Source organism: Poecilia latipinna, unplaced genomic scaffold (assembly GCF_001443285.1).
Source record: "Poecilia latipinna isolate Pla-1442-1.1 unplaced genomic scaffold, P_latipinna-1.0 Scaffold190, whole genome shotgun sequence".
In the NCBI taxonomy this organism is placed as follows: domain Eukaryota; kingdom Metazoa; phylum Chordata; class Actinopteri; order Cyprinodontiformes; family Poeciliidae; genus Poecilia; species Poecilia latipinna.
Genome location: NW_015112806.1, coordinates 124,910 through 152,550, shown reverse-complemented (window position 1 = coordinate 152,550; position 27,641 = coordinate 124,910). Strand labels below are relative to the sequence as shown.

The 27,641-nt window shown below is 37.3% G+C and overlaps 2 protein-coding genes across 5 annotated transcripts; one reads left to right on the top strand and one right to left on the bottom strand.

Moving 5' to 3' along the window:
- On the top strand, positions 1 to 27,610 carry plgrkt (plasminogen receptor, C-terminal lysine transmembrane protein). Of its 2 annotated transcripts, XM_015030724.1 has the most exons (9): positions 1 to 175; positions 1,259 to 1,319; positions 14,565 to 14,609; positions 14,727 to 14,749; positions 15,043 to 15,054; positions 16,217 to 16,305; positions 25,379 to 25,509; positions 25,699 to 25,808; positions 26,748 to 27,610. In XM_015030724.1, exons 1-9 carry the CDS (start codon positions 169 to 171, stop codon positions 26,873 to 26,875), a joined length of 606 nt encoding a protein of 201 aa, XP_014886210.1. In that variant the 5' UTR covers positions 1 to 168; the 3' UTR covers positions 26,876 to 27,610. The 2 variants fall into 2 exon arrangements, with proteins under 2 accessions (XP_014886210.1, XP_014886209.1); XM_015030723.1 differs by lacking the exons at positions 1 to 175; positions 1,259 to 1,319; positions 14,565 to 14,609; positions 14,727 to 14,749; positions 15,043 to 15,054 and adding an exon at positions 15,690 to 15,816.
- LOC106946418 (programmed cell death 1 ligand 1) lies at positions 4,859 to 13,394 on the bottom strand. 3 transcript variants are annotated; one of them, XM_015030722.1, is made up of 9 exons: positions 13,270 to 13,394; positions 11,829 to 11,898; positions 11,386 to 11,642; positions 10,782 to 10,878; positions 10,004 to 10,270; positions 9,085 to 9,195; positions 6,806 to 6,871; positions 6,535 to 6,585; positions 4,859 to 5,521 (listed from the first exon to the last, which is right to left on the bottom strand). In XM_015030722.1, the coding sequence occupies exons 1-9, from the start codon at positions 13,270 to 13,272 to the stop codon at positions 5,505 to 5,507; spliced, it is 939 nt and encodes a 312-aa protein (XP_014886208.1). In that variant the 5' UTR covers positions 13,273 to 13,394; the 3' UTR covers positions 4,859 to 5,504. The 3 variants fall into 3 exon arrangements, with proteins under 3 accessions (XP_014886208.1, XP_014886206.1, XP_014886207.1); XM_015030720.1 differs by lacking the exon at positions 13,270 to 13,394 and adding an exon at positions 12,926 to 13,042; XM_015030721.1 differs by lacking the exon at positions 13,270 to 13,394 and adding an exon at positions 12,947 to 12,976.
- Positions 27,611 to 27,641: the final 31 nt, after the last annotated feature.

Below are 27,641 nucleotides of genomic sequence, written 5' to 3'. Positions count from 1 at the left end.
CAAACAGCATCATTAGGACTGAGGAACACAGAGGACAGATCAGGGAAAACGTGGAGAAGTTTAAAGCAAAAAAAAAAAATAAAAAATCATTCAAAGCTTGGAGCATCACTCTGTTCGATCATCTTAGAGAGGAACCAGTATGGCGCACGTACCAAGACAGAAACTGACATGCCAGGTAAGAATTTTGTTAATCAGAGAAGCAGCCAAGAGGTCCATCAGAAGTTTGTAGTTTCTGGTTAAAAAGGAAACTTTTGCCCAAAATGCAAAATATTGTGTGGGGTGGAACATTAACTGCACACCCGCCTGAATACATAATCTCACAATAATGAGATTTCTACAGCCCTTCTCTCAGGTCACTTCGAGCTTGATGTTGCAGAGCACATGAAAGCACGTAGTCGCACGTACCGAGCAGTCTGTGAACACCAACGACGGACACCATTTGTAGCAATGAAAGATTGTGCTAAAATGTGATTTGTGTAAATTATCTAAACCGCCGCGTTTGAGTGTAGTTGCATCAGATGCAAGTAACCTGATCTCTGAGGAGAGGAAGAGTCGATCATGGTGATGTATATGTGCTTGTGTATGTGTGTTTGTGTGGACTGAGTGTGCATTTACATCCATACATTATTGAATAATTGCTTCCCGATGCTCTCCTCTTTTCCCTCGAATATTAATTACCGATTGATGAAACTTTGTTGGTCAGAGGGGTTGACGTTGAAAGAGGAAATGGAGCAGGGGGGAGGGGGTAAAGGTGGGGATCAAGCTGTTTGAATGGAGGGTAAACTTATTCAGGGTGTGTTGTGTGCGGTTTGTGGCTGTTGGGAGGCAGGACGGGGTTGATGGGTAATGGAGTAAAGCATCAACAGGGTTTAGTTTCAGAGAAAACCATTTTTCTTGGTTTAAATGATAAGATTTTAAAAGATAACAATTGACATTTGTGCCCGTCTGAAGGAAAAATACGCTTAAGAAAGACTTTGTGCTAGTCCCTCATATTGAGGAGATTTCTAGCTTGTCAAGTCTAGTTGTAATATTCAGTACACAGTTTCTGGAGTTTGGTCAGTGGCGCCTTATTGCATACTTTAAGCTAAACCACAAAACGAGATTACCAACATCAGCTAAAGTGAAAATATACTCCTTTGTACTCGGATGTTTTTGTTTCTTTATATGTTTTTTTTTTTTTTTGTATTATTGTTATTCTGCATTTAATTCCATCGTGGCAAACAGACTTAAATGAAACTAAATGGTTTTATTGTCACAGAACGCGAGAAACCCAGAGGCTGCATGGAAAAGAGGATGGCTCCATCTAGTGGACGTCTGAGGTAAGATTAAAAATTAATGGGATCGCATAAACAAAAAGCCGTAAATCAAGCGTCTAGAAAACTAGTAAAAAGGTCGCCTGTTTATATTGACATTCACTTTTTAAAAAAAGTGATTTATTGATCGTAAATATTTTTATGATTTCTTGAATACTTCTGTTAAGGAGCTAAAATTCTATTGAAAGCAATTTTATTTGGTTATGATTAAAATAATTTAATTTTCGTAATGGAAGACAGATACCTGGTGTATCTGGTGCAAGTTTTAGATCTGCGTTTGTATTGTCTGGTGTGCTTTCATAAGGCGATTTTTCATCCTCATTGGGTAATCAGAAGCCAGACAGTGACAAACAGTCATGAAATTATAGATTCTCATATTGTTTAGACATGCCTTGTCCAGTCGAGTGGACAGAGGATCTGAAGGCATCATTTCTCCATACTGAAAAATTAGGGAACTCAAAAAGTGGATAAACGCTTCTCAAATGATTGGAAGCAGCGGTTGCAATCGAAATTCACATTCTGTAGATCTGATGGTTTTATGATGGGGAAACAATGTTAAAAAATAGAGGAACCTTTTTTTTTTTTTTTTTTTTTTTTTTTTTTTAACGCAACCCAAAATTTTTAAGATTGCTACACATTTGGTACTTTACATTACTAAGATTCCCTTTACTGTGACCAACTTTATTGTTGCTTGTAAAATGCTTAGACACATAAGGGAAAATAAGATTTTAATCATCTGCTGATTTTGTAAGTCTGTCATTTTAGAGCAGGTTCATTTTAAAGCTGTGAGACTGAATGTTGATCAAAAATGTAGAAAAACAAACGGTACACAAATGTGTCACGGCGGTTCCTTCAGGGGACCCTGTGTCTCGCTGTGTGCCAAACCTTCAGCTCAGTTATGGCTGCATCACACATGTTTGATTTTATCGATTCTGTCTAGCTCTATCTGCCTTTTGTTAGTGATGTTAGCAAATACATGCGTATTTCCTCAAAAATACCAGTACTCAAAAGGGCCTGTAGTACCCACTGTAATGGGAGTTTCCAAATGATGCATTGCTTCCTGAACCTAAATTTCTTAATAAGGATGACACATATAGCAAATCCCACAGAGGACTATCAATGAATAATGATAAATGTGGGTATTTTTTTATTTTTTTGACAAGGTTGCTGAGACAAATTACAGTACGTCGCTGTAAATTACCGCAGTTCCCACATTGGTTTCTGAAGTTTATGATTTGATAACAATCTGGTGATTCCTTTTTGAACGTCAGAGGATTTCCTGTCTCTGTTTCACATGGAGCTGAGCAAAAAGTCCTTCCAGGAAGAAATCCTATTAAAAAAAAAAAAAAACAACCAAGCAGGGGACAGATGGTGAGCAGCGGCATTCGTATTGTGTGTGGTCAGATAAGGTATTTACCCATTCATCCAGGCAGACAGAATAAAATCCAAACGGGGCACAAGGAGGAAGTGTTTTCCAACTAACAAGTAAAAAAAAAAAAAAACACACACAGCAATAAAACTGACAGACTGTATAACCTATTGTCTTTCAAGCAACTGGTCCAGTTTCCTTTTTAACATAAACATGTTGAATTTCCAAATAGTGACGTAAATAATTCTGCTGCTAAAGGGGGTGAAGTTATAGGAAGAGACTCCACCCTTGATGAGGAACAGGTCTGTCAAACCAAGAACCTCATCGAATGACATTTACTCAGAGGGAGGGAAAATGACACAAAACTCTTGGGTTGTTGTTAACTTTGTATTCATTGTGAACTCTGAGAGCTCATACTGCTCACATCCAGTTTACTTGGGTTTCTCCAGATGAACTGTGACCCAGTTTCAGAGTAATCCAAGGGTAAATAAGATCATCTGACTTTCAACGCTTGTAATTTCCAGTGTTCCAGGAACAGGAAATGTGTTTTAAGTTGTGGTTGTAGGTCACGGCAACAACAAAAAAAAAAGCCTAATGACAAATGTAAAAAGACCAGAGGATGTGAATTATTTCTGTAGATTCAGTCTTTGCCTCCATGCATGAAGAATCTGTCATAATTCTCTAAAACTCTGTAAGTTGAAGTGCAAGCTTTAAACATTACAATGAGCTTTTGCAAAAGACAAAACAATAACCACTGCAATCTTCCAAATGAGTTTTGACATCCAGTCATGTTCGTCGTTGACTGTGACTGCTCCTGCAGCTGTGCATTTTTATCTGATGCATTAGTAATTTATTATGAAAATGCAACGACGTGTGCAAATTTATGTCACCGTTGCATGCCAACCACAGGAACTTCAAGTTCGCTATCTGTGGTTGATATTTCACTTCTCCATTTATGCTTAAACATGATATTTGCTGGTTAAGGTGTGTCCACACAAACACACCTTAAAATACTAAAACTTTCATCCATTTTACCCGAGAGCTCATGAAAAGTAGCGGTGCCCTCGCAAGCATTTTTACGCTACTTCTCAAATCTAGTGAGTCTTAACCACAAACCTTAATATATTTTATTAGGATTTTATGTAATAGAGCAAGACAAAGGAATGCTCAATTGTGAAGTGGAGGTGGTTATGCAAAAGTTTTACTCATAAAAATTCGAAGATGTCTTCACAAAAGAGTGGCAAGAAGGAAACAACTGTAGAAAGATGGCTGACTTTTTGGCCTAAAAGCAAAATGGTAAATGAGATGGAAGAACATCTCCCTGAACACATCATTGCAACGGTGAAACATGGCGGTGGCAGTATCATGCAGAGGGGATATTTTTCTTTAGCAGGGAAAGGAAAGATGATGATGTAGATGATGACGGGTCAATCCTGAAAGAAAACGTAGCAGCTGCAAAAGACCTGAGGCTTTAGTGGAAGACACAAGAGCTTGAGCTATTTTAAAAAGAAGAACGGGCACAACTTTCAGTTTCTACCTGTGCAAAGCTGGCAGCAATATGGCACAAAACACTTGCAGCTGCAGTCGCAGGTAAAGGAGGTTGCAGACTTTGCACAGTTTTCAGGTTTGAGCTTGTCAATCACATAACATCCCAATAAAACATCGAACTATGTGGTTGAAATGTGACAAAATATGTAGCGGCAGAAGAGGGACGAACGTTTTTACAGCAACGTAGACCAGAAAGAAGTTCCTTGGCCAATACCCTGAATTACTCAATCTCAGAAAAAAGTCAGTTAATGTTTCAGAAGAAAGATGATGTCAACATAAACTGAGTTTTATTTTAAGCTAAATATTACTGTAACAAGTCGCATCTCTTGCCAGTAAAGTCAAGGCACTTCCTCATCTTCGGCTGATATTAGAGAAGCTGCTCCTGCTTCGCTTGCAATCCAGCAACTGATCTAAATCAAGACCTTTCTTTTTCTCATGCACGTACAAAGAACTGAAACCCGCGCAAAGTCTCAAAGTATGCTTGAGTTATCAAATTTTTTGAAAATGAAAGAGTCTGAGACCAATATTGTATGTCTTCACTATTGCACAAAAGGACGGAGCTCAAATTTCCCCTGGCAAAAGAGAAATGTTAAGAACCTGTCTCTTGAAATAAACCGCTGTGTGTGTGAAATGTAGTCTCTTCAATTAAGTAGACAACAAAGTCAAATTATAAAAATACAAAAGTCTATATTTATTGCACATACTTTTTAAAATGTGTTTACGTTGCAGCATATTTGGGCTTTATAAAAAAAAAACTATACATACTATCATTTCTTCAAAAAAAGTGACATGTTTTTTGTTCATCGCCATTGTGTCCTCAGTACTTTGCAGATTGTACTCGGTGCATTGGTGTCGAGCTCGTCTTCAGATCTTTCTCAAGAGCAGGGCAGTCGCATATAAAGGATGTGAGTAATACTCTTCAAGATCCTCTTTCAATTAGAAGCCTCCTCAAAGTCTCATGCAAAAGAAGCGGCTCCCGTCTTTACCCAATCGAAGCAGAGTCTTGTCAGACTGGGACACAACAGTCCTCAACTTCTCCGCTGATATCTTTTCACCAAAAGAGAGCCGCCTTGTTGCTTCCTGGAGCAAGTCACCTTCCAGGTGCTGCAGCTGACGTACATAAGAAGATCCAGAAAGCTGGCATCAAGGAAATGAGAAGCGGCATTGGTCCAAGATGAGGGCAGGATGTCGGCTATGGTAGTTTTCCCTCTTCCAGGAGGTCCCTCCCTCAGGTAACAAGACTTCACCGGTACTTGGGAGTAGATCCTGGAGTCTCACTGGCATCCCTTCCCTGAAAATAAAAATAAGCTCTGTGATTCTGAACTGTATAACAGCTGAAGGCATCGGTACAAACCCTTAGTTCCATGACACTAATGTAAATACTGCCAGTAATTAAAATGTCTACGTATAAATAAAATTAATTTCTGGACAGTTTAATTTACTAGCGAATGGGAGTTTTAATTGGGTGAGGGTAATTTCATCCTTTCACCATGTGGGTCAAGTGGCTAACATGGGGATCAGAACAGAAATGAACATAAATAAGGTGTAATACAACATTTTTTTTTATACATTAATATTAAATTAGGTTGAAATATGAGCAAACTTTTGAGCATCTGTATAAGCTGCAAAAATACTTAACAGAAAAACTATTGCTTTGAGTATGAAATTGCCTATGGGTAAGAAACTAGTGCAGTTGCGTAGCTACAATGCCTGGGTTGAAAGAATCAGTTGACCTTGGAATCGTTTTAATTTCCTGCAGTTCAAGTTGTTGGGCTTTCTGTAAGTGAGATTAGAAAGGAAGAGGAGTCTATTTTTTCCAATGGGATTGGAAAACTGTCTCTCTGACACTTGTTTTGCAGCCTGTGAGGCGGCGAAACTATCACAGAGGTGTCTCGTTTCTTTGTAGCGAGACAGATTTCGGAGTAACGGGCTTTCAGACGCAATCTCAGATTTTCCTCCGTGGGACGCGCAGCAAAAAAAAAAGCAAACTCGATGAAAGAGAATGTTAAAAGAAACGATGTTCTTGTTATACTTCCTTCTTGAAGTTTTATATAATTGTGTCTAAAATAGGTGGATTTGCCTAGATGTAGTTTTCTACATTAGTAAGCGTTCTTTTATTTTATGCATTTAGCGTAGTATTTCAACTTCATTTCTTTTTTTTCTTTTTTTTTAGATGTTTTCTCTTCTAAAGGCTTTTACTGGAACCTAAAGGCAGTGATGATGGTAGAGGACCATATCACTGTGGACAACAAGAAACCGACATCAAACAACACAGCAGTATCGTAAATCAGCGTCACGTCTTACCTTCAGTAATAACTATTTCCTCAACTTCGTTTCCTTTTTCTTTCTGTAGGCCTGAGGGGAAATTAACATGTCAGGAAAACAGGGGACTTATTTAACCGCTCAGCTAATCAGTTCCAGAGTTAATAATTGCCAATTAATTTAATCATCATTAGTGTAAACGTATAACGGATCTAATATATCAGTGATTTGACTTCAATGGACTTTTTTGTAGCTGTTAAACGGTAGTAAAGTTGTTGTTCAGGTGCAGAAGAATGGAGCTGTTCAGACTTACAGGCAGCTGCAGACGTGGACTCCTCATCACCGGCCAGGCAGCTATGGGTCCTGGAAGTTCTGGCACCTGTAAAACAAGGGGACCTTTGATTTAGTGTGTTGATGCAAAATGTTTGATAAAAATATACAAAAGCATGAATACAAAGAAAAAAACGGTGGATGGTCTGTCTGCCTCTAAAACCATAACGCAGCACATTAACATTGAAATAAGACATATTAGCTTTAAATTGACGGTTTACAGTGTGTTTTCTGTTCATTTCTCTTGCTACACATTTAACAAATTTGGAATTTGAAGTTTAGGAACAAACCGCAGCACTTTTCAAAAAATGCTATGCTAACCTTAGTAAAGATGATTAAATTATCTTTTGTTGCATTATTATAATCTCACAATGAAAATGTAGGAAAAATCCAGACATTAAGTAACTAATAAGATTATTGGTTTCCACACTTATTCGTAATCTTAACAATTCAGTTAAATGTAGCTGAATCATTTTCACTGCAACCGTTTCCTTTTAAATGTGGATCAGAGTATTTAGGAACTATAACATAACATCCTTTTACTTTGAGGTACAAATATGTAACAATAGGCCAGTTTCTCTTAGCTACTAAACAAAGAGGGAAACACAAGAACTTGTACTTATGTCAAGCAGAAATTAAGAAATGGCTTCAAGATAAAGCCATAGTGTCTTTAAAAAATAATTATTTCTTAATTTGGGATTTCTTTTCTTATTTTAAGACTTGTTACACTTTTATAGTGATGCCAACAAATGTGGAAGGTGCTGTATGATAATGTTAAGGTGTTATTCCAAGAGCATGACTTCATTTTTCTTTCCGTCTCTGATTTACATAGTTAACACTTTGTGTGAAAACAATATTCTGAGAATGCTGACGTTTCCTGAATTTAATCACTCAGAGATTTCTATACCCGTAACTCAAACAGGATTTCTTGTCAGATTAGCCCGATCGTTTATCTGAAAGTGTGTGTAATAAGTGTACAAGTGAAGGGGGTGTTAGTTTGGATGATGAGGTGAACAAGCGCTGGACCCAAAAAGCACCCACGCATTCACAAATAGCTGTGAATTTCCCTTTTAGCAGATGAAAACCAAGCTGGGTGATTCCAGGCAGATTCATGAAGTCCTCAACTTCAACAATAAAAAAAGCAAAGTCATGCTCACATGACTTGTATAAACACAACATGTCACATGCTGGTGAAATTCCACTCAATTTAAATTACAAAAGGTACAGCGCTAAATCAAGCATGAGATCGTCAAAAACATTTTGAGAAACGCTTCTTCTTTCAAGTGGAAATTGCATTGCCATCGCCATACATAAAAAAAATAAAATAAAAAAAAAAAACTAGTTATATTTCTCGTTGAAATAATGTTTTATGGTTGTTGATTTTTTTTCTTCATCTCTTTAGCGACGGAACTAAAGTTAGGTGGCATGTCTCCGGAACAGGAAGGATATAAAAAATGCTGCGAACTGCACTGGCAGTAATGTCAGGTTGTTTGAGCTTTTAGGTCAAACACTAAAACCATGAGAGAGAGACTCCAGAATTTTCTAGCAATGCAGCAAAGCTAAATAAAGAACCAATGTGAAAGTCAGACTCCAGTGATGCTTCCCTTTCCCACATGTCTGTTATGCGTCTCTTCTAGATCTGTGTATCACTTTTTGTTTTACTTTCTTTCACAAGTTATCTATGTTTGCAAAGGCATTTAAAATTCCCAAATGTGGAAAATTATTAGCTTTTTTTTTTTTTTTCAGACTGATGCTTCCTTTAAAAAAAGGTAGATGTTACTCAACAGGAGAATATTCAGATTTTCACAAATACTTTCTTCAGTAACTGTACAGTGATCTGAAACTTAAAAGTGGTCGGAATTATATGGTGAGGTAATATATGTGCAAATGCTTATGAACAAAATCTAAACACTTGTAGAATGTGCTGCAAATAATGATTTATATTGCTATTCATACTGTCTCGTTTTTGGTAGATTTTTTTTTTTTTCAGATGGTAGCATTGCAAACCAACAAATTAAAAAACTTTAGTGATTACATTATAAATGTAGGCAGGGATTTCTCACTAAGCTGCAAAACAAATAATAAAAAAAAGAAAACAGTGGTAGGATGTCCTGAGAAAAAACCCAGAGTTCACGACCAAGATAAGATTGAGGGATGGATGGATGGATGGATGACCATTTTTTGACAATGTAATGTTGACAAAAATACTAATAAATTACATAAGTTTTGGTTCTGTATTTAATAGAATAAGCAGGTAGTTACCTTTTCGGCGTCTGTAAATGACCACTCCAAGACCAGTGGCAGTCAGTACTAATCCTAAACACAACACAACGATGAGGATGTCATTTTCTCCTTGACGGGGCGGTATATCATCTGTAGTAAGAGAGAAAATATAGAGCAACCTCTTTTATTATATTCATCTCGGACAGCCATTGTATGCAAACATTTTGTTGATGTCCACAGATTTTTTTTTTTTTTTTTTTTTTTTTTTAACCACTTTGGAAAGAACCAAATTTACCAAAAACAAATTGCAACAGACTTCCCCATAGTGGACAAAAGCAAAACTAATAGTTGCTGTGAAGTAGGAATAGTTTAGCCTTATGCAACAGTATTTGTGCTGAGCTTCAAAAGAACTTTCCAGATTACTTTTACTGTTTTTGTTGGCGGTTTTCATTGTTTCCTAAAGAATACTGGATCCTCTCTACTTTAAGCTGATCAAGTTCTGCCTCTAATCTTTTAGAATACACTTTCCAGTGAAACTAAAAAGCAGACCGTATATCAAAAGAAAAAAAAAATATCTGAAGATTTTTTTTTTTCCAAACACCTCTACACGATGTTGAATTGTTCCAAAACACCTACAGTAGCAGTAAAAAGAAGGGGGTAATTCTCGTATCTCTTTGCCACTGTAGGTAGGTGCAAAGACAGCTTTGCTTTCATGTCGACTTGAGGGAGGCTGAGAATTAATTTCAGATATAAATAAAGGGAGGGGAAGCATGCACAAAACGGGAAACTGGAGATTATATCATTTCTTGTTGGTTTTCAGAGTCAGTAAATTTTCTATAAGACATAAACGTCTTATAGAATTGATTCTTTTGCCATTTAGCACCTTTCTGAAGCAAGCTCTTTGAGCACGATCTTAAAAAAAAAAAAAAAAAAACCTTCACAAATGTTAAGAATTTACCTGGAATGTGAAATGTTGCAGACGAGTGGTCTTTTGTAAAGTTACATGTGTATTTTATTTTCTCTGAAGAGCTGACTTCAATCTGACTGACGACTTTAATGAGACCGTCTGGCGTTGTTGTCGTCGTGGTGTTGGAAATGTAACTCTGCAGATGCTCATCCTGCCACACAACGGGGGACATAGGGTATCCCTCAGACTGGCAGGTCAACACCACTTTATCCCCCTCTGCCGTCCTCTCAATCTGTTTTGAGATCGAGTGATATGGTGCTAGAAAAGAATAAAAAAATTAAGATTAGCAACATTTTTATTAGAATAAATAATGTAAACAAGAATTCAAATGTTGTTTGGGTTCAGATATAATGGATTGGCTTAAATGAAAGCATATTTATGCTTTGGAGGCACAGGATACAAGAAGATGTCGGACTTTGCACATTTTTGTTTGTTACAATATTGTCATTACACACCTACTTTTCCTTTGATTTCATAATTTTGCATTTTTTTGGCTTGAAAGATCAAACAAAATCCTAATAAAGTCTAAAAAAAATGTTTTAGGCATGTGAATACTTCTGCAAGGAACTGCATCTGATAAGTTCTCAAGGTTTCTCTCTATTAAACTGAACAGTGATGGGTTTAGTTTCACTTTCAAAATGAGTTTTACTCTTAACTGCCCAGAAATGACCATGTGCAACAGTCAATGAGCAAGACCATTCCTGGAACAAAAGTTATGTGCTAATGAACAAAAAATGCACATTGCAACGGACTCAAACCATGATCTTACCTCCAACTGACAAAGTTATAGTTTTATAATCGGTCCCTTCTGTTGTTTGAACCAAACACTGATACATCCCAGAGTCAGTGATCCTGAGATCTGATATCTGTGAAGTGAGATGGAAGGAAAAAAAACATGTTTATATACCATAAGACAAACTACTTCAAATGAGCTTGAATCATAACTGCATTTCTACTTCTGTCTCTAAGCGTTTAATGAAGTACAACAAAACAAGATCACAAGCTTGTGTTGCATATTTCTAATGCACATATTGCCCTAACAGGATTAAGAAACAACAAACTTCAGCGTCAGTTATTCTTAGCACCATAAAATATGTTGGCAAGTTCAAACAGACAAGTAACGTGGCATCAAGAAATTTCCCAAATGTCTCATCAGTCATCTGACGATTGTTTTGTAGACACTGGTTAACGGAAACTGATTCGGTGCCAGAAACATTTGATTTTTCTTTTTATACAGAGAAAAGCTTCTTGTGGCCAGGCATTAAAAAAAATTGCACGTTTGCTACAATGCTTAAACTACATCGCATCTGGTCTACACCAGTGTGTTTGTATAGTTCATATGAAGTAAATAAATAATAAAAAAGAAGAAATACCTGTATCTTTGCCCAGCTATTTTTCAGTTCATCGGTGAGAAGCTTCACTCGACCCTTGAACTTTGAAGACACAGAGCTCTCCAAGTTGTTAACTAGCCGTATCACTTCCTGATCCGGACCGGCGTCCATCAAGTGCCAGATAACCTTGAGGTCATTTTGAGGATTTGCTGGTTTGGAAGAAAACCTGCAGCCCATCACAACACTTCCTCCATACTCAGAATTATATGAAGTGTGCTCTGCCTCCACTGTAAACAAGGCTGCAAGACAATAATGTGTAGTAGATGTTTTAGGATAAACTTGGCACAAAATGCATGGCATACACGCATAGTAAACCTCAGTTTCATTTAAGTGATAAGCTTGCTTTGCAGATTTAAGTTAGCTTGAGTGTCAAATTGGAACAGAAAGCTTTCCTCGTGTTGCACAAGTTTATAGTTACTACCCACCTGCAAGAGATGGCTGCAGAGACACTTGCAGAACTACAAGAGCTACAATAATGACCAAGTCCATTGAAATCTGAGAATGGAAAAAAAAAAGTGTAAACAAAATATTGAAAACTTTTGGTCACAGATAATCACAAGACACTTTGCAGATGCAGCTCAGCTGAACATTCTGGTAAAGTGCATGACACTCAAATAATCAACAACACATGATGCTGAGATATGCATTTTTTCATCACTGACCTAAGTATGACTAAGCTCTTGCTGTTGCAAATAAACCTATTGTCTGGCAATTTATTTTAGATGACATCAGGAAACCACAAAAAATACAAATATGTGTGTTCAGTTCTGGGTAACATCATGTTTCTTCGGCAGGATGATTCATAACGAAGAACTTCATGGCAACAGCAAAATATTTTCACACAGTGAGCTGTCTTATCTGGTTTTGCCATGAATATGTTTTACGAAATATTTTACAAAATAGTAAAACTGAAAGGGTATGACATTTTTAGTGCTAACCACCTATGACTTCCATAAATGACTTAACAACATAAGCCGAAATTGGCTTTGGGTCTCGGCTAACTTTCTGACTTATCAGATAAGGACTGGACTATCAGACAGTTAATGCAGATTCTTTAAAGCACCGTTGGTAAAAGTTGGTACCTGCAATTCATTAGCAGGTGGCATCATGGCTTTTTCTTATTTTTGAAAACTCAAAATACTGTAAATAGTAAAATCAAGTTGAGATGTAAATGTAAATCCTCTACTTGTCCAGACTTATCAAGACAGCATAAAAACCTAGATAAGTTATCATGGAGTATAAACACATGCCATCCATAAAAGGAAATTTGTAAAAATATAAATAAATAAAAAAGAAATGTTGGTAGTGCTAACAAAACAAATAACTAACCTTTAAAATATTTTAAAACATACTATAGTTAAGCTACTACTACTACTTTAAATATTCCCTTTGTATTACTCTAGTATGACTATATGAATAATAAAAATAGGTAGCTGCAACTACTAATCAAGGCTAAGTAAAGCAAAAAAAAATAAATAAATTGAAAGCTATAAACAGATTAATACTCAAATTGCTGTCCTACCTGCAGACTGATACAATCAACCTTTTGTATTGTCATGTACTCTTTCCTTCTTCCTTCACGTCTAAATGCTCCAGTAATCTCTCCGAGCGGTTCTAATAAAGAGGAGGTTCCTCCTCCTAAAGTAACCCACCCCATCACATGGCTTTATCTAACTTAACTCAGTCACATGAATAAAGTTGAAGCGTGCTGCTCATCAGCGACTTCACAAATATTACTACATACTATGTGTTCACTGTGTTTGGAAAAATTGTAAAGCTGTAAGTAAACGCTGTAAAGAAGTATTTAAACGTGTCTCTATGTAGATATAAAGACCGAATTACATATTTTTACTACGGAGGACCTACCATAGACAGCGAGTTGAAGACGCGCAGTTTCCACCGTAACTGGCAGCTCTCCCTAATCGGCAACGGCGTAAAAAAGCGTCCAGGAGCTGTGAAGGCGTGAAGAAATGAGACGCGGCTGACTCAGTGTGCGTTTTATACCCTGTTTTTCCCCACGTTCTCGAGTGGTGTCTCGGGATTCTCCTTTTTTTTTTTTTTTTTTTAAAGCCAGCCCAATCACCATTACCGTAAAAGTGACAGCGCGTTTTTTTTGTTTTGTTTTTGTTTTTCTTTAATAAGACCGTAACCAATTTCTCACCAACATGAGCAACCAGGAGCTTCTTTAATTAACTGTGAATCAAATTATGTCGCACGTAAAGTAATATAATAAAAACTCACCTACAGTAAATAACTTAAAAGAATAAAAACAAAAGTAAAAATTAACACAGACATTAATTTCAGTGTTCATATATTCACTCAAAACTGAAGCTATTCGATTTGTCTTATGACTAGGTGAATATACAAGGATACAGTAAGTCCAGAAGAATAACAAGGTGATTTTACAAGTTAATATTGAACTATCAGCTCTGGTAGGCAACAGGCAGGACCTCCACTTAAGTATATCACTTAGTAATAGAAATACCACATGGGTGCATGGTGCACTTGTGGTTTTCTCACCATGACTCTGTTTTTTTGCCATTTATATTTCGAAATAGCTGACTTGTAAGGGTCAGCCAGCTGATTGGCAGTGAGCAGCAGCATGTGGAGGAGGGACAGTGCTTTAGAGACTGTTTGAAAACTATGTAGCTATCTTTCTGCCAGTGACTGCCTCATGTTTATTTAAAAAGTTGAATCAACGTATCTTTTTCTGTCTCCATCAAATCTTCCACTGCACAAATGTATTTTGTCCCCTGAAGGTAACTGAGTGTGGAAACGTTGAATAAGAAAACATCAGAACTGCTAAAATAGGTAAATGACCAAAACGACCAGTAAATAAATTAGACAAACCAGCTGGAACTGTTGATCAAAATATCTAGATCCCTGGTTTAAGGAGACAAAGTGAAAGCTGTTGGCTACTTTTTGAATAAATAATTTGTTGATTTATATCTTTCTTTTGTTTCTTTTGTTGTACCTTGTGCCATATAGCAAACAATTTGTGGTTTTTCAAGCACTATATGCAAATGCAGTTCTAAATGTACAATCCAGAACAACAATGTTCCCAAAACAATACGTACACGTTCACAAGATGTAATCTCCAAAAAAACAAACAAACAAAAAAAAAACAGGAAATTTAAATAACCCTGAGTTTCCATCCACAGCCTTGCTGCCAGCCAAGTGGAATTCCCACCTGTTCTGCAAGAAAGGTATGTGATAATTTAACTGTTTATCTCTGGCACATATCACTATGATATCTTTACAATGTGACTGAGGAAAATTTTGTGGGTTTGCCAGTGATTTATTTTTTCTTCCTGTCCATGCAGGTACACAACAATCTTCCTTCCAGGTTGGTAATAGTCTGTGTCTGATTTTTTATCAGTTCTAATGTTATCTCAGAGTTTAAAATCCTTTACCATTTTTCAATGTACCTCCTGGAAAGCTATTGTTGTTAATGCTACCTCCCCCTGTGACTCAAGGCAAAATGATACCCGTCACAACAGGGAAGGTTTCTGAGATGGGTGGAAACTCTTGTGTGGAAACTGCTAATTTCAGATGTTAATGTTAAATGATGCTACCAGAAAGAGTCCTGGTAAGATTTTTTTGTAATTTTCCCCCCCTTTTTTTCCTTTTTTTTTACAGTCCCAATGAAAGGTAAGAAATTTGACTTTGTTTTGTCTAGAAGAGTTATTCTGCTTAAGTTGGATGAATCTAGGACGTACTTGCGGGCTAAATCTTTTTTTAATAAATGTTGAAATTATGGAAGTATTTGTGTGTTTTTACTCTTGATGTCGGTAGAGAACAAATTGATTTTATTATGTTCTAATACATAAATCCCTAGAAATAATAGAACTATCAAAAGGTGTAGTCTCTTTTTTAGCCTCAATATATGTCCATAACATACATAGAGTGTAAAATGTGTTGTAGACTTGGAAGAAATTCTATATATCTTCAGTTTTTTTATTTATATTTCCTTCTCATTTCTGGAAATGTATAAATATTTTTTTCTTCAGGTTCTTAGTTTAGATTTTTAAAATATATATATAATCTTTAAAAACCTTGCTTTTCAACAGAGGGAGCCATTTCTCTGTCTTTTCTCTGCAGCAGTGTGAGACACTACTGCACACAAAATAATAACAGCAGCTGGCAAACAGATTTAATCCACCTTTAACTCTAATTTGTGCAGAAACTGAAAAATAGCTTTTGTTATTTATAAAACCGACATCTCTAAGTTAACTAAAACGAATAAAAACAATAATATGCAACTTATTTTGAAGATCTACCCGGAAGTAAGGCATTAATAAACTTCCGTTTCTAGAACCGCAGCTCACGTTGCCTTTGTTTTCATAAAAACCCTTGAATGTTTCTCTGTTTGTAATATAATTCCTGTTACTTTTACATCTCAAAGTATTCTAGGTATGTAAAACTCTTATTTATAGTTAGCCAAAACTTAAACGTAATGGATTTAAACGAAATCTTTTAAGGAGGAACAGAATAAGCTATTTAATTAGGTTAGCCATATTAGCTCCTATCATTTGTTTGCCGAGTTAACTGAAATAATATACATGAAACTGTCTCAAGTGTTTTAGCAATGCACAATGCAGATCACTCGGTTTTATAGTAGAAACTGTAAGCGAATGTGCTTATATTTGCTTGTTGGGTTAATTAAAGCATAGGACTGTAGTTAACCCCATGCTAAACAAGGACTTATTTGCTCTGTAGCACTGGCAAGGCCACTGTAATATGAAAAAAAAAATGTTGCTTTTGTCTCAGTTGCAGAATAACTTTTCGTCTTTCTCTATGTTTTACTTCTCAGTTTCAAACATGGGCTTTCTCATGTCTAAATCCATGGACGCAAACTTGCAAAAGCAGCAGGAGTTCATGCTTCACAATTCACGGTTGCAGGTAAGTCAAGGTGACTCCAACGCCATTAAAAGCTGGTACTGTACTTTAAAGGAGTTTGGTTGTTAAATTTTTAATCGGATGCATCAGTTCATTAATTAAAGTCGTTGCGGACTGCTTCAGGTTGGTGGTCATGAGTTACACCGATTAGCTATAAAATATTTCCATACCGTCTTATATTTTTAATAGAGTAAGTGTTTTTCAATATTGAGAAACAAAAAAGTGAATCTTCTAAATGAGTCACATGTGCAATGTTTGACTAAAAAGCCAGATGAGAAGCCTGAGTTCTAGCAAAATTGCTACTGAAAGGTGCACAGAAAAGTGCATCTCAAATTGACGTGAATGGCAAATGTGTCTCCTCTTTTTCATCTGTGCCATTTTCATGAGCAGGCCCATGTTCTCCTTAATTGTGTTTCTTGTCTTTTAACAAACTTATACGTATATAACATGTATACCTTTCACATATATATCCAGAAAAGTTAAGATATTTGCTTAGGTTCTTCTAGTCTTAGTCGTTGCTGAGCAGGATGCGTCACCATGCTCATGCACTGACGATTTAATCATAATGCAGCAGATGGATGCATCACCAAGTCGAACATTTGAATAATGTGTTAGGAGAAGATCCTTGGTCTCATCATGTCTGTCGCTGCTATTCTGCCTGTATCCTTTCAAGGATGAGACAAGACGTTGTTTCTGAAAGTAACTGAATGAGAATGGGCAGGGCAGCAACACGATGTTATTTTAATTTATATTTCACCAAACCTTCTGTAAACCTGCAATAAGAGATATCCACTCATGAGGTAAAAAGCCTCCGTTACTGTTCGAACAGTTGTAAATGGACTGAATTTATAAAACGCTTTAGAGCCACATTTACCAGTCGCACCTTCATACCAATACACAGATTGGCTTTGGTTTAGGTGCCAGGGCCACATCAACATGTGACTGGAGGAAACTGAAATTAAACCCTTAACTTTCAGATTGTAAGGCATCTACTCTTTCCACAGGGCTGTCGGACGTGATACAGAGGTGAACATTTTGTAACCTAGACCATTTATAATTGCCTATGAAAATGTATTCCTTACCTGTCTGTGTTCTTTGGTTTTAATCATTCTGTTATTCTATTGTTTCTAAAATAAGAAACATAAATGAAGGAGCTTATTCGTTGCTCTAGATTTTATTTAGGGATAGCAGAGTAAAGGGAGATGAATGCAAATACCTTCTAGGATAGGATGGATGAATATTCATGATGTTTCCTGGATTTATTAAATAACGTACTCAAAATATGACGGCATGGATGCTTGGGTAGATGTTGCATCCATACATCAGAATGAAACACTGACCTGTCTTGTCCGTCGGGCGTTTCTGTTTTGCTTATGAGTCACAAACCCACCGTTTCAACGCTTTCCTCGTATTTCCATCTGGAGGAAACAGGATTTTATTGCTCTCGTTATTATTTTTTGTTCTGTTTTTTTTTTTTTTTAATTCAAACAAAATATTATTCCCCTCCCCTCCCATGTTCTCCATTAGAGATAATTTAGTTTGATTCATTCATGCCTGCAAGCCGTCGAGCAGCAGGTGGGATTCGTGAGTGTCATAATGTCAACAAAATTATAAAATTTACACCCAAAAGGGTCTCTCTGTGGTCTGCACCTGAAATCTTCTCAGTTTTTTTTTTTTTTTTTTCCCAGCTTTAAACGTGGAAGATGATGACTAATACAACACAATACAGCGATGCCAAAGGTTTGGCAATTGAATTTCACGGCACCCTCATCTGAGTCCTGAAGGTGATTCATTGAGGGATATTAGGTGCATATTTATGCATTACTGAAGTGGCTCTGCATTGTTTCATAGCCTCAATGCAGAGTTTTCAGTTTTTATAGTTCACACACTCAGAATCACTTTCTATACAGTTTAATTGCACACTTTAAGCAACGTAATAAAAAAAATAAATAAAAATGTGGAGTAGATGAAACATTCAGTAAAACTGTCCTGGGTCACCGAGGGTGAGAGCTCTTACTGGTCAATGATATGAAATAATTTAACTACTTTATATTTGAAATTTAATTTGCCTAATTGAATAAGTCAGAGTGACCCTTGTCGTTTTAAAATGTCTACACAAAGCTACGTCGTTGCCTCCCCCTGCATTAAGATGTCAAAAATGTCTTTGTCTTTTTTTTTTACGTCCCGTCGGTCACGGCTAATTGATCCCTGTCGTGCCGTTGCCTTAAGTCAAAGCTACTCGGTCATTGTGTTTGAATAATGGCCTCCAGAGATCCACCATAACATTTACTGGATATTGGTCTGATTTTTCTGACGCATGCCTTTAAAGCTAATGCAAGCAATGGAATGACGTAGGTATTGTCTTTTTTTTTTTTCTGGAAAATGTTTGGCTGCTGGCTGGAGCAGTTCTTCTCTACCATGTTTTGTGTTAATGTGAGCGTGGAGGTGAGCTAAGGTCTCGCCTTGCACTCTGCATTGTTTACTAATTTGAAAATAAAAAATAAAAAAAAAAGCCTTGAAGCGGCGTAAAGAACACTGGATATTAGATCCCAGCTTGATTCCTTTTGAAAAGCTGCCCATGTTTTGCTCCACTGATGTGCTTTTTTTTTTTTATTTCAAAATGCTGCATCCTTTTTAGTGAGGTGCAGACAATCAGCCTTGCAACTTTTTTAGTTTGTAGATGTTATTTAGAGTTTTAGTAGGATTTCCATTCATTCATTTTTACATTCTCTGTCTTTGCCGGGTCATGAGGGTGGAACTTGTTTGTATTATTCTTAATAATTTTACCGAAGAGGAAGAACGCCTCTCCATTTTGTTGGGACAGCACGTAAATGTCAACTTGAGGCCAGTAGAGAAGTTACACAAAGAGCATTTGGAAACCGAGTTGCACAATTGCAGAGAGTAAACTTCTGCTCGCATCTTACTGAGAAGCCTCCCTGAAATGTAATCCCTCCAGGAATTTCGTTGAGTTGCTTCTGTATTCTTTGAGCACATGATAGATTGTGGCAGGGGGCAGCATGATGGTGCAGTGGTCGAGTGTAAAAAGGTTGTGGGTTGGAATCTCCTTGTGGGTGAAGTTGGCATGAACCCCGTGGGGTTTTGTGGATTTTCTTTGTGTTTAACCGCTCAAAATGGAAAGTGTTTTTAGGTGTGATTTCCATGATAAGGTATTTGATTGTCGCATCCACTCCTACAATTCTTGTATTGTGCATTTGCAGTTGACAGGTTTGGTTTGATCAAGATCATTTCCGGTGTAGTTTGCCTGACTAACTTAATATGTCCCAATATGTTTGTTGGAAAGTGTGTTATCACCTCGGGAGCTCATGTATTTCCGTAAATTCTTCTTCTGTGTGGTGTTATTTGGAGAGAAAAAGCCTTAAACTAAACTAATCTGAGATCTATGAGATGTGCTGATTAAAACTTTGCGTTGAAACTTAGTTATTCCAGGTTGCCACATATGTGAGTTTATCAGTGTGGCATAAAAAGCAATCATCGATCGTATGTAGGTGCTACTTGTTTTGAGTGTGCTTCCCTCTGTGGTGTTGTCTGACTTCCCCTCCCAACAGCTGCTACAGTGAAGTGTGAATATCTAGGCTGATTTGTGATGATTTCTGCACATTTTTTTTTTTCTCAAGCTTTTGCCCGAATTTGATTCTGGCTGAAGCCCTTATAAATGTCAGTGAGTTTCTGGCTTGGATTTAGCTTCATTTTCTTCTCACTTTGCCACCTTCAGGTTGGATTCATGTCTCATTTCTTCTTTTCACTTTTTCTTCACTGCCGTTTCCAGTCACTGTCTCGGCTTGTGTGGCCTTTCTCAAAACCACTTTGTCATGCTCTGTGATGTCGCCAGCGAATGTTTCGCCCCGTTTCCAAGAACGCATATCGAATTAAATTCTCATCAAAGTTTTCAGAACAACTAAGATGTCATCAAGTTAAAACTGCCATTTCGGTAACACCGTTCCATATTTACTGGCACTGTCGGTAAAGAGTTCAGAAGGAAACCCGACTTTTATTGCATCATCACTCATTGAAAGATTCAGGAAACTCCAATGCTTATCTTGAGAAAATCCTTTGAGTGTTATAAGACAATGGCTGGGCTGTACTCCTGCTGTGAAGAAGCTCTCTTCAGATCGGTTCTGACATGTCTTTCACGTTTGCCTCTCCTCAGCTCACCCCACAGGTTTCTTATTGGACTTAGGTCCTGGTAGAATGCTTTAAACTTTGTGTCTAAAGAAGCATTGGAGATCTAATAATGAGCTAATTTTGGGTTTTCTTGTTTGAAGCAACCAGATATTCAAAAAGCTGTGACATATTTTAAACAGTCATTAAGCCAAGGACTTTAACAATGTTCCAAGTCTGTTTGGATGGGAAACAGGCCCACAGCATCACAGTTCCTCCTCCATATGTGCTTAGGATTATTTTCCACATAGTCATCTTATGTTTTACAGAAGCAGGCTTTTTGTTTCTTTTTGCACAGACTTTTGTTCTATGTAAATCACTTTGAGCTGCTGAAATGTGCTCTGCAGATAAACTTGGAGTTAGACATTAATATACACAAAGTCAAAGTTGAGGCATCTTGATCAAAAGGATGCTAACTGGACCCCACCCCAAATGGGCTCCTTATTGACTTTTACCAAGCAGTTGTTTGAGCAGTGGCTGAATTCGTTCACCTAAGTTAGTCTTTGCAGTCTGTTTCAGATTCAACAAAAAATCAGTAAGTACTCTACTTGACTTTTCTCTCTACAGTTAAGTGTAATGCATCCACCTGGGTCATTTCATGGTTTCTGTTCTCATTAATGTGCACCATCATCACTTTCTAGAACCACCGACTCGTATTAGTTTCTGCCTCAGCGGGTTTCTGCTTCGAAACATTACTCAGCCGAGACGAGAGCGTCTCTCGCTACCGGAGCGCTCGGCTCTAACGCTGCTGTAAGTTCCCACTTCCTGGAACGAGTCATCGGTGAGGTCAGCACGTGTCGCTGGTGCTATCAGTGGATTCCGAGCGCTGGTTTCACGTTTAATAGAGGTGTGAAACTTTCTGCTGAAACTCCTAAAAAAACACATGGTTAAAACCTCCAGTCATTCCCAGGTCACAGTCATAGTAGTCAGGCGTTGACTCTGAATGGCCATGTTTCCCTCTAGGGATCTTTTTCAGTAAGTGTAACTGTGACTAATGCTTTTATTCGATGTAAGCTATTTAGCTCATTTAACGTTTGAAACATTGCTAAAGTGTGTAAAGCTATTTATGTTTCCAGATTTTGTTCATTTCCCACAGACTTAATGTTTCCTAAGATTCTTTGTGTCTTTCCTGTCATCCTTGTAAGTGTTCTTGTTAGCCTTCCTTTATTTCTTCTGTTCTTTGTTTCTTCCTTCCTCAGTTTCGTCCTCATGTTCTTCTTTACGGTAACTTCCTTCTTTCCTCTTTTGTGTCCTGCTGTCTTTTCTCCCCCGTGTCATTGCTTCTTTTCTGTCGTTTTCGTGTTACCTGCTGCCCTCCCTTCGGCTTTTTCCATTGTGTCGTCCTTCCTGTCAAATGACCTTCCTTCACTTCCTTCACTGTCTACCTTCTCCTTTGTGTTCTTCTTTCCTTCTGCGTGTCCTTCATTCCTTCTATCCTTGTTTTCTTCCCTCTTACTTCATTCATAATTTCACTTTTTGTCTTTTCTTTGTGTCCTTCCTCCTTCCTTCTGTTTTGTCATCACCTTGTATTCTGCCTCCCTTCTTTGTATCCTCCTAACTTTTTTTCTTTGCTTCCTTCCTTCTATCCACTATCCATTCACTCCAAACTCCATATCCAAACACTTCCCACTGGAGAAATGTCTGCCATAAATTAATGGAAACTTGTAAAGTGTAATTCTTATATGGATAATTTCAGGGGACTGGATCTTGTAATCTTTCCAGTTAACATTCATACAAAAATAAAATAAAATAAAATAAAACATTTCTCCAGCTTGTCAAATATTTGGAAGCGATGCAAAGCGAACTAAGGCAAAACATTTCTGATTTTTAGATAGAAATAGAAAGCATCAGAAAGAAATGAGCATCAACATCTCTTTCCCCTTCATGACTTCTTGTTTTCTCGTGGAGATTTTGATGTTATCATTTTTCTTCGCTGAACTCTGAAGTCATAATATTAGACTTGACTCCATGACGTTTCTGTTGCTCTGCAACATTGAGAGCGTTTGCGCGTATTAAAGCATTACTTTCGAAAAAGTAATGCCTAAACAAATGTTGTCTTTTTTCCTGCAGAGTGTAATGAAAAGACTTAAGCACTCACAATCAGTCCTGGTGATGCATCTGTATGTTTATTGCCTTTGCAAAACTCTCAAGACTTCCTGAAACTCCTTGCGTAGGACTTTTGTTTTGCCACATTTGACCGTTGTTGGTTAAAGTAATATAAAACTCACAGCAGCTGATCATACTCTGAGCATTCAGTCCAACCGTATATTTAAGGAAAATACAATTAATTCAGTTTAAGAGTTGATTGCGCTTTGTGAGTGCAAGTAGCTCAGACTGTAATTTTACCCAGAAGTGACGCTTTGGCCTCATGATTACAGGTTGACTTTGCTGAGTAGTTTCTCTGTTTGCCAAAGCTAACTAGCGTTAGTTTACTTAAGTCTGTAATTAACCCACCTGGCCTCCTTCAGGAAACGCGTCATGTCTTTACCAGCAGGGACCTTTTTTGTTTTCTCACATGAAAAAAAAAATTGGAGTTCAGGTAGAAATGGAAATGCACAAAAGGAGCTGGATCACCTGACAAAATCTGGTTAATGTTGCAGAAGAGGCCAGGCCACATAAACCAACAGAAATAAGGCCACTTTCTAAAAAGCATCTGTATTTTTGGTTTGATACCCTTTGAACATTTTTCCACATTTCATGTGACAACCAACAAACTTCCCTGTATGCAATAGACCAATACAAAGTGCTGCATTATTGTTAAATGGAGGGAAAGTCGCAGTTTTCATAGTCTGTACAAATATAAGATCTGATAAGTGTGGTGTGCATTTTAATCAACATTAAAATTAGAATTTTGGACTGTAGATTAATTTGAATGTAGCACAAAATCCATGCATTAAAGTATTTTGAAGGTAAATTAGGAATATTTAGGTAGAACTTCAAACATTCAGTTTATGCAAAGTATTTACAGTAAGATCTTTGATATGTGCTAAAAATGCACCAATAGGCATTATGCATTCACCACCTAGCATTTGAGGTAGTTTGACAAAAATTTCCACCAATCTGCTGAAGGTTCTTCCTTCTCTTTTTTTCATAAAGGCAATATTTTTTTACTTTGTTCCCTGATTTTCTCTAACGACCTCAAGGATTAATAAGTAAATTGGAATTAATAAATGTTTTTCACTGCTTATAAAGACTCTTGTTTGCTGTAGATTTTATTTTAAGGAATTAGAGTTAAGGGGGTGGGATATTGATCACAAAAGAAGAAATTCAAAGCGAATGAATGTTTTTGCGAGACTGAATGTGTTCGACTTGCTAAGGACCTTAGTTTCAGCGAAATGACCGATGTGGCTGATGACGGGTTGCCAGGCTATTTATCATGCCTACTGTCATCCTGAGGAAGGCACTGAGTGGCCTTGCCTGGCGTTTGACAAGTTAAAGACATTTCATGCTGGGAGTGAATCAAAGTGTAGCCAACTCCCTCATAAAGTCTTATTAAATTGCTTCTGACTCATTCAAACAAACGCCCCAGTTTTGTTCAGTTTCCTAAGAATTCAATTTATTTCATTTGTCCCATGTCTCCTCTCCCCTCCCCCCCCATCCTCCTTGTTTTCTTCACCAAAAATTAGATGTCTCTTCTTATGACTTGAAAATCTTTTTGTGTTAATTGTGCAATTTTATTTGACACCTGTCGGTGTAAATTTGTCAAATCAACAGCTTGTGGGAAACGGTCCAATTGACAATTTTCACATACATTGTCAAGCTCAGCTGAATGCCAGCTTTGTATCATCAGCAGGTCAGAGTCACTTTCCTGGTGGCTGAAAACAAAAACTCATCTTTGACACTTTCACTTTTGGGAAATAAAAGGCTTTTTAACTGAGAATGTGACTCAGTCGGGCTCTGAGTGTGTGCGTGTGTGTGTGTCGAACAGGAAGCTAAAAACAAAGCTTTGACCTTCCTGAGGTTAATCAGCATGGATGCAGCATTCCTGACCCTGGACTGACTGACTGGCTCCACCTTGATTTAACCCCGGCAGCGTCTGACATGGCAGACTCCTTCTATAGTTTCAAGTTTAGAATGTGCAAAAATATAGAGAAACTTGTCCTATAAGCCTTTGATATGATACGTCTGGATTGGGAAATGAGCTAATTTTTATCAAGTAATCAAATTTTTTGTTTTTGAAGATTTAATTTTTGGAAAATCTGGATTTTTTTTATTTTTTATTTTTTTTACTAATGCGCTCCTTGGGTTTGCGTAGTTGCGTAGATGTTGGCCCACCCAGGAAAGCATCAGGAGAGCATCTTGTTTGTTAGGCGTGTTTCACATCTTCTATTTATTTCAAGTTTAAATTCAGGTCAACTCACAGAGGGAATGATTGAAAGCCTATTTTTTTTTATTATTTTCTGTCATTGCTTATTTCTTTTTAACAAAAAAGTGATGAATCATGTCCATTAAAATCAGAAATTGGCTTTTAAGCCATACCGCCTAGTCCTGGATCCTTATTTTTATTTAAGAATAGAGTAGATACAGAGTTCAATAAGCTTGAGTCGTATAGACTATAGACTATAGAATTTGTAGTTGGCATATAACTTCCCATCATGCTTGTTTTTGCCAAACGGTAATTACAGTAATCTTATCTGACCTTAAACAGCAGAGGATTTATCAAAAAGTACTTTTTTTTTTCGTAAAGCTTTTTGCCTTTTTGCATTAAGTTCAACAGATTAGCTCTTGTGGGAATAAATTCTGAAAGGATCAAACCCAAATGATTTAAAATTGAAATGTTGTTTTATTATTTTCACGTTAATAAAGTTCTCTATGCACATTTCATTTTGTATTTAAGTGTCTAATGACGTCCTCTTTCCTCATGCGCATCTGTTCATGCTTGTGTGTTTCTGCATAGATGGAGCGTCAGATCCTGATGCAGAACCAGATGAGAGAAAGACAGATGGCCATGCAGATTGCCTGGTCCAGAGAGTTTCTCAAATACTTTGGCTCCTTCTTTGCAGTGGCCACATTGGGACTAACAGCAGGGTGAGAGGTGGAACAGCCACACTGTTTGCTTCGAAGCAGGTTTGCTTCGCTGGGAGAAGCAAACCTGCTTCGACCTACGCAAGTTAACGCAGCTGCTTGGTTGTTAAGGATGTTGGGTGATGACGAATATAAAATGTGTTGCCAAAAAAAAAGTGAACACATTTCTTCTTTTTGTCTGTTCATCCTCAGAGCCATTAAAAGAAAACAACCCGGCATGTTGGCTCCGATTGTTCCTCTCGGTTTCGTGTTTGCCTATCAGATGGACAGCGCCTATGGGACGCTCATTTATCGGATGAGAGGTGAGGCTTTTGGGATGTAGATGTAGAAACATGCTCTTTTGGGTTTTTCTGTTGAGATATGAACAAACATGCGTCATGAGCATAAATGTCATTTTGATTTTGAGTTTTTAAAATCATTCAGGCTCTTGTTTGTCAATGGTGGCAGGATGGCACAACAACTTTAAATGTTTTTTTTTTTTAGAGAGGGCGATCTATAAACGGCACATGTTTTAGGTTTATATCATGTAATGTTGTTTTTATTAAAAAATACCTGGAGTGTTGCTTTGATTCTTTCATGGATGTTTGATAAATCCTCCAGTCAACCATTCGGGGTGCCTAAACACTTGCTTTCACAAAGCTCCTGTCTGTCCTGAATCTGCTGAGCTCAACATACCAACTACTTTTCAGTCCAGCTCTCCTAAATCCGTTTGTAAACTGCATAATGGAGAAACATTGGGATGACATAGTGAGGGCGGAATGTCAGAAAGAGTAGAAGCTTCTTACAGAGACGGAGGCTAATTTTCAAGGCATCAAAATGTGGAGTAAAATTTCTTTTAAGTCATGTTTGATATATACACCATTTTTATAACAACTAAAAATAACATAGTTAATGTATTGTGTAGATCTAACAGACACAGCTTCAAAATTTTACACGTTTAAGAACCTTGAAAGTTTGTTAGGATATTCAGAAGCGTAAGCCAGTGTTAGGAAAAAAAAACAAAAAACAAGAATTAGAAGCATAATTAAAAGGTCCAAACTGATCATCAATGCTTATAAATTTACTTAAATGTCTTACAGGAAGAACTGATTGTAGTTCAGCTCAAACATACTGACTTTCAGAGGCAGAAGTGCTGATAAACGTTTCTGGGTTACAGAGGAAAAGTGACTGTCGTATGTTTGGGTCGAAGACGACATCCGTACGCCGCATTCCATTTACGTTTGGTTTCGTTGCACCTTTAGGCGAGGCCGAGAATATCATGGCGTCTGAGCACGACCGTTTGGACCTGCCTCTGGGGACGCCGACGTACGAGAGCATAGAGAAGGCCCGCCGGGCCAAAACCGGCCTCATCTCTTTTTTGGAGAAGTGATTCATCAGTTGTGACACGAGTCAAGATCCAAACCGTCCGACCGGGTGCGTTCACCTGTGCTATTTCTGTTTTATCATAGAGAACAGCTGTCAGGTCCAATTTGGGTTCCTTGAACGTGTTGGAGTCTGCGGTTTGCACCAAGTCTACATCATGAACCTTGAAATAAATCTGTAGCTGTTTTGATTTTGTATAGCGGTCTTATTGCTGAAAGCTGATTGGCTTGACGAAGATTAGCTGATTTAGATGAGTTAAATGTATACATTTACTGTGCTGTTGTGGTCTAAAATATAAGTGATAGTAACAAGCAGACACTGTCAATAATGCATTATTTGCTCCTGATAAATTACCGTAGGTGATGACTTCTGACCACTAGGGGGCAGAATGTCCATTACTTATTTATGTTTTTGTCTGCTGTTATCATAGTATTTAATGCCATATTTATATTCAGTTTCCGCTTCACTGCTCAATAATTGAGGTCATCAAACCAAAGCTTTTTATTTGTACATTTATATTTACTCGCATAATTTGCATCTGACATATTGAAAGTATTTGTAAAGCCAATAAAAAAAAATAATCTTGGAATATGTTAAGAATGAAAATCCTAACCGATGAATCAAAATTTTGAACAACATGCAACTCTTTCTAGACCTTGGTAAAGCGTCTCAACAAATAACATTGTCTCGGATATTATTTTGTAGTAATCTGTCATTTTCTTGAATAAAAAAATCCAAAACATTTTATTCATCTTTATTTCATTGTATGTACG